The sequence below is a fragment of the Hibiscus syriacus genome, unplaced genomic scaffold, assembly GCF_006381635.1.
Source record: "Hibiscus syriacus cultivar Baekdansim isolate YM2019G1 unplaced genomic scaffold, ASM638163v2 tig00111095_pilon, whole genome shotgun sequence".
NCBI classification, from domain to species: Eukaryota; Viridiplantae; Streptophyta; class Magnoliopsida; order Malvales; family Malvaceae; genus Hibiscus; species Hibiscus syriacus.
In genome coordinates, this window is record NW_024062980.1 from 1778998 (window position 1) to 1788135 (window position 9138).

At 34.1% G+C, this 9138-nt stretch overlaps 1 protein-coding gene across 1 annotated transcript; it reads right to left on the bottom strand.

Annotated features, from left to right (window-relative positions):
- Positions 1-3277: 3277 nt before the first annotated feature.
- On the bottom strand, positions 3278-8630 carry LOC120152815. The gene is made up of 5 exons (XM_039164937.1): positions 8469-8630; positions 8269-8358; positions 7404-7553; positions 4743-6334; positions 3278-4236 (listed from the first exon to the last, which is right to left on the bottom strand). The coding sequence occupies exons 2-5, from the start codon at positions 8326-8328 to the stop codon at positions 3339-3341; spliced, it is 2700 nt and encodes an 899-aa protein (XP_039020868.1). The 5' UTR covers positions 8329-8358; positions 8469-8630; the 3' UTR covers positions 3278-3338.
- Positions 8631-9138: the final 508 nt, after the last annotated feature.

Sequence of the window (9138 nt, forward strand, 5' to 3'; positions counted from 1 at the left end):
ATTGAATCAACGGAATGGCCAAGAGGGAGTGAATTGGCAATTTGAAAAATGGTGGAATCTTTTTGCAAGAAAATGAAAATATGACACAAGCAATTTTATAGTGGTTCAACTTCTTCAATGAAGTCTACATCCACTACCTTAGCTTCCAAACTAAGGATTTCAACATATCCACTAATTTGTTATAACTTTTTAGGACAATGTGTAACCTTACAACACACTTAGACTTATACCCCAAAATCTCAAGTGTACAACCCTTCCTAAGAATAAATTACAAAGAAGCAAAATTTTGAATATCCTCACAAGATAAATTGTTTGCAAATTGACGCTCTCACACACCCAAGAACACTAGAATAAAAAATACAAAGAATGGAATAATGTTCTATGTAAGAAAGACAAAGTTGAATACAAATTTGGCTTTAAATTCTCTTTGACTTTTGGAATAGCTTTCTTGTCTTTTCTTAGCTGTTTGAAGAACCCTTTTATATGCTCCCATTGATTTCCAGACGTCTGTGGTTGTTGGAGGGAGTTTGGAGCTGTTTGAAGCATTAAATTTACGCATTTAAGGCTACCTACACACAAAGTTTCGAAACTCTGAGAAAGTTTTGAAACTCTTCAAAAGAGTAATTAAAAATATGATCGTTGGACCCAAAGTATCGAAAATTTAAAGAAAGTTTAGAAACTCTTGATATAGTTTCGAAACTATAGGAAAGTTTTGAAACTTTTTGGGCTACTATCTTGGAAAGTTTCAAAACTCTTGCAGAAGTTACGAAACTTCTGGTCAATGCTTGTTTAAAAAAATAGTTTTGACATTTTGATAAATATAAGACTTTGAAAATTATTCTAAAGTATTTGAATGATATTTTGAATATAATTTGAACTTAAAGGACTCATTTTAAAGCATTGACAAATTTTAGGGACTTAAAATTAATTTTACAAAATTATTATATTTAATGTTATATCAAAATTATTTATGTTTATCATATTGTCACGGGTAGTTCCAGTGGTTGTATTGTAGCGTTGAATTAAATTTGAGGATTGGGTTGTTTTGGTTGGATTTGTAGATAATTTTTTAGATGATAGCAAAGATTGTGATCGATCAGTGGGTGGTCAGTCGCCGGTGAATGGGTGGCTGCAGATTATAAGCAATTGGAGTAAATAGGAAGAGAAAAAGAAATTTTAAGAGTTTGGGTTTTCTGGTATTTTAGAAAAAAAATTGGGGCTTCTTAGGAAATAAAATATTTTTAAGTTTTTTTAAAAAATAAATTTTCAAAATTACCAGATTAAGACACGTGTCACTTAACGAGGTTTTATAACGGTTGTTAGAACCGAGGCACCTAAAGCACCTAAAGTGGTAACGTTTGTAACGTTAGACACCTGGATGAGTCAAAAAATAGTTTAGACACCTATTCATGAAAAACACTATAGTTTGGGCACTTGTTTGGGTATTAAGCCATTAAAAGAAATGCCAAAAATTTCATTTGACACAAACTTTTGGGATAATTAATACTTTAGTTCTTGACTTTAGCATGCAAAGGAAATGTCTTCAAACAATACTTACATTTAAAACTACTAATTTCACATTTCTTTCATTTTGGTCATTATCCATAGAATTTCGATATTAACTTTATAAATACAAGATTTATTCTAAACTCAAACTTATTTATTCAAAAAGCTTGATTCCAATATGAAAAGAGGAAAAATAATAATTTCTCGATCATCGAAAGCCAAAAAAAATTTAGACCGATTTTAACGGTATTACAAATTACAAACAATTTGGTTGTATGTAGATTAAGCTCCAACCTCGAAGCTACTTTAATGACCAAAGGATTCTCTTGCTATTTTTTACTTGAATTTCACTAGCTCCATAAAATACAATCAAATCATCTGCAAACTGGAGACGTGACTATGGGACCACTATTACCCACCTTAATACCATTAAAGAGACCAATAACAGATGCGATTTTCAGAATTGCATTAAGGCCCTCGACAACTAAGGGGGAGAGAAGGCAACCTTGTCGCAAACCACGCTTAATTTTAAAAATTTTTTGATAAAATTCCATTGAGCAGCACTGAAATAAACGTAATACAATGCACATCTTTATCCACCTGTGCCATTTAGATCTGGAACTAATTTTTCATAACGAACATTAAAAAAGACCAGTCTACATAGTCATATGTTTTCTTAAAATCCGTTTTGAAAGCTATTGCCTCAAACCCTCTCTTAAAAATCACATCCACAACTTCATTTGTAATGAGACAAGAATCCAGAATTTATTTTCCTGGTACAAAGGCGATTTGGGTGTCACCAATTACTTCACCCAAGCACTTTGATAATATTCTAGCGAATACTCTTGTCAAAATTTTGTATATGCTTCCCACAAGACTTGTTGGCTGGGAGAAGACTATGTAAATATTAGAAGGCAACGTAAATCTGAATAAAATTACTTCTAAAACGATATATTTTACCACGGCATAAAATATCATATTTAGGACGAGTCAAACTTGATTGGAAAATGAAATACCTCCAATATAGAGACAATATTATAATTTTTCCCTATAAATTTAAGGATAATTGTTATAATTCTCTTTTTCTATAGTTTTTTTTAATTAAGATCTTATTTTATGTTAAGTCAAGTCAAGTCATGTCAAATCTATTTATACTCCAAAAAATTGAGTTTGATCAAATTCGGACATGGAGAATATACTATTCAAGTCAAATTGAATAAGGTGGAGAGCATATGATTCTCGGGTCATGTTCATGTGAAAGACATATATGTTTTAAGTTAGGTCCACTAAAAATCAAACCCAACCAACTCATTACCATCGTAAACCCCCCAACATAATTTGCACAAGGTAATACTAAAACACTAGATCTCAGTCTCAGCTTTTTTACCAAATAATCCAATGCCTTAATGGCTAACAAGTTAGTTTGAAGATAAAACTGGTTACGTAGCATTGCCTTTAGCATCAAAAAGGAAAAAGGGCCTTGTACCAACAAGAAATATAAACAAAGTGAATGAGAAGGAACTCATACAGATACACTGCAAAAGATAGCATTGCGTGAAGAGATTATAATTTGACCATAAAATCTGTTATTAAGTTTACCCTTTTGGTTAAAGAACAAGCTATACTTGCATGACCTATAAAACCTAAGCAATCCAACAATATCTGTGCGTGAACACGGATTAATCATTGACTTTACCAAGGATTAAAGTTGCAGTCATGGATACATTCCTATTACACTGTTTACCATGATTATGTTCATATGTTACTATGGTTGTGGTAAATAGCGGTGTAGAAGGCCGAAACCGGAGAACGGCGATTTACGACGTCGGGACTTAACTACTGTCTCTAAGAACTTGCAAGTGAAAAATCACATTTTCGATCATAGAAATGTGTGTCATGAACTTGTCATGAAGTTCAGACTCTAACTGATTAGTTTGCCACTGTGAAAGACAGTCACCAATAACTTTCAAGCCATCTTGCAACAGTTCCACGCCTCTGTTAATGCCGTCAGGAAGTTTCCTTCTCTTGTTTGGTTGGTTTTCATCATCAATATCCAATTTATCGAATCTTGCAGCATCTAAATTGATACTCGAGACCTTTTGAACCATTTGTTTTAGAGACAAACCTTCCTCAAGAAGTGGCAGCTGTTGCTCAGTGCTGCTGGACATAACGGCCGGAAGAGCCCTTTCTTTCTCTAGAAAAGCCTTAAACTCTGACATAAATCTGTCTTCGTTCGCATCATTTCCGGATACTAGATCGTATGAAAGTGCTGCATCTTTAGGCATAAACCTCCATAGCTGATTGCAGCTAGTCCGAGCAGCAAAATATCCAAATGCTGCAATGCTTAGATGAACAAATGCCCAGTGCCTTTCTCTCAAAACCATGTGATACAACTCCCATACAGCAGTACTTTTAGGACAATTATCACTCTCCGACATCGCCATGGCACTGATTCCGGACAAGAAAAGTGCCAGTCCCGGTTTGCAGTGGTTCAAAACAGTATCGGAAGCTGCTGGCCCCGCAACAAACAAATTGTGAAGCTCCAATATAAATTCCTCCATTTCTTCAGATTCATATAGGTGACTCAAATTTGAACAAATCCATAGCATCTGATTCAAAAGCTTACAACAAACTTCCTTCTTTAATTTATCTGCAGAATTCCTGTAGCCACCAATAATAGCAACTAGGAACTTCAAGGTCTTCATGTCTGTGTCGGATATGGCCACCTGCCTGCATGAAAGAGTAATTTCATTCAGTATTGTAACTCACAAATCAATTTGAAACTCCATAAATACAATCACAGTTCTTGTTAGAAGAAAAATATTTCGGCAGATCTTTATGGTAGAAATTAAAGGTTACAGAAGCATTTATGAAAATCGGATTCCAATGTGTTGAATACAGGAATGTCAAATATTTTTTAAATTTTCCATATGTTTGAAGGGTCATATTCCTATACCTATGTCTAGATATAGGTCACGAGAGCCAAAATATGGGTACTATGAGAAAAATGAAGAGACGAAGTAACATAGATTAGCATCCAAGCAAAGTATATCAAATGAGTGAACACAACATCCTTTATCTGAGAAAGTTACAGTACCTGCACTTATGTGATTTTATTCTGTTTGCTTGAAAAGAATCAGGAACTTCAACAAAACAAAACATTGCTACTTCTATTTTTCGATTTCAATAGAACAGTTAGCAAATCATGACTGAATTAACGAAGTGACAGAACTTACAGCGACTTTAATGAAGCAGATAATGCAAAAACTGGAAGCCCAAATTCAGGACCGGAGAGAGTTAATGATTTGTCATCAAAGCTATCAATGAAACCAAAATAGTCAGAGATGATTTTTTCTTTAGCAATATTTCTCATGTTTGTTGATAGCGAGTTCAGTGGAAAACCTTCCAAAAGCAAGGCTGCATATAGAATTGATGATAACTGAGATCTATCATCACCAGTCACAGAACTATAAACACAATCCACCAATGATGTGCTGCTGGATAAGAGAAGTGTGCAGACTGATTTCGCCATTTTCCGGAGACCAGAATCTGGAACAAAAACTGATTCTGGAGATGATACTAACTTCATTAATGCACATAGCTCAAGGATGATGCCATTCACCAACTCTAACTCAGCATGCCGAACCAAAAAGCACCAAAGTTCCATTATGATCTCCGAGCAAAGGAAATGAGGATGCAGTAAATTCTTAACCAGGAAAGATCCAAACTCCTCCCAAGCTAAAGTTGAAGATACAACTATCATGAAGGTTTTTAAGGCTTGCAGAAAAGCTGAAAACATGGGCTCCCAAGTTAACTCCACAGTTTTTCCAGAAACATACAATAGCGGAATCTGTGATACAAGAATGGATGAATAAACCTCTTCATCGATTATTGAACTCATAAACCAATCGAGTTTCCTGGCAATCAGAAGTTTTACATCGTCCTCCAAATCGTTGGGATATCTCAGAAAACTGGAAAAGATTGCCACTTGACCAAGCACCAAAACTTTTGATCTAGGCATAGTTTCACAGTTCACTGCAAATATCTCATCCAATGAAGTCATCCTACATTTACTAATGGGGTTTTCGTTAACATCTGACCAGAAGTTATCAAAGAATAACCAATCAACAAGTTCATATTTGTATTCCTGCTTCACATCAGTTGAATTTAGCAAAGAACTAAGCAAATCCAAGGATGTTTTCTCCAAAAGTTCTGCTATAACCTCACTGACATCTTTCATTAGTTTTTCATTGCCCACTAATAATTTAAAGGTCGAGATCATCAAGACACAGAGTGCTAAATCTCTATAAACTGTATATGCCTGACATGGATACAGAGAAGATATCTTTACTGCATTAATCAGGTAAAACTTTATTGGAACAAATATCCTTCTAGCTTCAGTTACAGAAATGATCTCCTTAGGAGAAGACCAACTCTCAGCTGCACATTTCAGTGAATCATTGACGAGTGAAATTAAAGTCAGAACAATTTCTGCAACCTTTACTTTTAATGGCAATTTTCCCTTGGACAGCTGAAGCAAGGTGACCAAACCTTTCCATGACACATTAAGAATGGTGACAAGACTTCCACCATCGTTTGCAGCAAGAATGCCGAACTCAAACAGTTTTTCTAATGTAACTGTTATTATGTTTATGACATGATTCATACTGCAAGCCTGTTTACATTCCATGCTATTCTCATTATTTTCAAGTTCTGCACCAGAAAAATCCCAATTAATTACTTGGTGATACTCCTTGCAGAGTCTTATGGCGGCATCAATGACCGCTTGTGCAGCTTTTAAAACCTCACCACCAATTGAGTGAATATTCTGTTTGAAAAAGAAAAAAGAACAAAATTATTCAAAACTCCAGCAGCATATGAAACCAACTAGATTCTTCTGAAAACAGAAAACACAGCCGGAAGCAAATATAATTTCTTCATAAAAAATGCTGTAAGACATGCATGTTTTGATAATTAACTAAATTGTACCAATACCATTGCCACAAAGTTATTGAAGAAGAAGATACGATCCAAATTGAGAGATAAGAAAACAAGAGAAAATTATGTTGAAATTTGCCATCCCAAAGTGAATCAGCATAAGAGGAAGTGAGGAAGTGCCAAAGCAATACCCATTGAGTAGTAAAGAGATAAAAGCTCAGGTTAACTGACATGATTGAGAGGCACCTTAAACAAAATTCATCTCAATTTGAGCTCTATTTATTAAATGTATGTTTATAAACCTAATAAGGGTATGCTTTAGGACTTTATTAAGGTATGTTTCTAAACTCTGTATCAAGGAAATAAGATCAAATTGAATTATCATTTGTAAGATTTATAACTTGGGGTATAAAGAAAAGGGAAGCAGTAAATATTAGTACACTTCTCTTATTTCTATAAGTTTCCCAATATTTACCAAGTGAACATTAGCCACATTTAGACTAGACATTTTACATATTGAGACCACTAATTCCAAAGCTTAAAGTTGGACCTCAATGCAGGCAAATTTCTTTATTAACTCTGGTTCTTTATAGAAAGCCAAGCAGTTTGCCTTCAATAATGCTTTTTTAATCTAAATTCTAACTGAAGGTCGTGCAGTGGACTCCTAATAAACACTTACAAACCTTTAAGAAGAAATATATCTATATAATGCATCAAACAGGATTTTGAAGGTGACAACAGCCTTTTGTTTCCAGAAAACATATACATCCAGCACAGTTATGCTCAATTATTTTTTTTAAGATTATTCATATATATATATATATATATATATGTATGGAGGAGCATATTCCTGTATAAATCTCCAAATATGTGTCAAACATGAGCACTTCAAGAAAAATGATGAGTTAAGAGTAAAATAGATATAGTAGCACAGATCCATTAATGAAAAAAATAGGTACCTTAATTTCAGATATTGCATCTTTTGCTAGATTCAACTGTTCTAAAATGGATTTTTCAACAACCTCCGCTGATGCCTTGTCAGAAACAACAGAGTATCTAGCCATAGATGAAATGCTAGAAGCAGAGAATCTCAAAAAATCCAGTAGCAGCTGCAAAATTAAGTTTACAAAAACAAACAGGAAGTTTAAGTAATATGATATGTGAAAGCAGTTTCAGAATAAATAAAAAACACAAGCATTTCATATTAGAAAAACAACTTAAGTTTTTCAACATTCAACACTAAAGGCAGAAGTCTTACATATTTCCTCCAAAAGGAAATGATATTTATCATGGAACGAGAGCATTAGTTAACTCTAAAGTAACAGACAAATAGACTCAAGAAGTGTAAATGAAATAGCTTAGCATGTTAGGCAGGCTCATATGGGAGTAACCATAGGTTTCTCAAAGCACTTTCTAATGTATCCTTATGATTATTCACACTCAACCTTGGGCTGACTGCCTTTTATCAAGGAAACCAATAGAAGAGTTACCTCTATTGAGGCTTGAAATTATTAGACCATTAAATTCAGGCATGTAATGAAATCTTAATTATACAATATAAGCAGAACCTATGCTTAAATTCATGTTCGATAGTAGCCACATCAAATCATAAATCAAAAGACTGCCTTCAACGTTAAATAATAAAAATATAGCATAATTTATCCTAAGAAAGGAAAGAAAAACAATTGACAGCATTCAAACTAGCAAATCAAATTTTGGAAAGATGAACCCTTGTTTATCTGATCAAGAAGGAAAATTTGGTATGGCAACTAACAACTTTTCTTTGCTGGAGATTGATACCTCAAACTATCAACCATCACGTACCTGGTAAAACAGGCTGCAATGTTCTTCTTCTGGTGATTCCTCAGTTGACATAGCAGTCATTTTAAGATGCTTCCCACACCATACGCTTGCCTAGAAGATTCATAGTTCAAAAATGCCTAAGGAACTGCCATCGAGTTCAAGTTGCATTCAAGCAAGCATAGTGACAATTCTAACTTACAAAAAAGTAGAAATAAACATACCTTTGATCCAAGTAAAAGAAACTGTAATAAACAGCCAGATATATCTGAGTCGAGATATTTTGCAGCCACATGCAGAACAGCATTGTTTAATAGACATTGTGACACATCCAAACAAGTATAGCCATCCCAGAATGTCCATTTTCTTGTCAAGGAAAGAACAATGACATGCCAAGGGAGGAGACATTCAAATCTTATTCATGAATAACTTTACTTAAATCTGTCGTAATCTTTAAATCCTTCCGAGAATTCTTCAATCCTATCCGTAAATATTTGAGGAAAAGATAACATAATTGAAATCGAAAAATAAAATTATGTACGGAGAAAATTGATATAATTAGCTGCAATAAAGTGGATACATTTAAGGACTCAAGAAGATAATTCACATCGGATTTCTCAGACAAATTTAAATTTTCCAATTTGGAAATCAGTTCAGTTCGGCCTTCTACCGCCTGCAATGTACAATAATATTTTCGTTATTACACAATTTCTCAGGAATCAAACAGAACATTACAGTTTCCATAACTACAAATCCTCAAATATTACCATAGATAATTTCTTAAATTACAAGAGAACGAATATAAAAATGGAAACTGTCGCAACCGTCTTTCGGTTGGGCCCCGGAATTGGGCTTCGACTTGAAAAATGTGGATTGGAGTCGCCACCGATCATT

What these genes read in the sequence shown, in the direction of transcription:
- LOC120152815 (XM_039164937.1), bottom strand. Translation starts at nt 8,328, where the DNA reads ATGACTGCTATGTCAACTGAGGAATCACCAGAAGAAGAACATTGCAGC. An exon ending in ATTGCAGCCTGTTTTACCAG is followed by an intron (nt 7,554 to 8,268) that starts GTACGTGATGGT and finishes TTAATTTTGCAG; the next exon opens with CTGCTACTGGATTTTTTGAG. An exon ending in ATGCAATATCTGAAATTAAG is followed by an intron (nt 6,335 to 7,403) that starts GTACCTATTTTT and finishes TTTTTCAAACAG; the next exon opens with AATATTCACTCAATTGGTGG.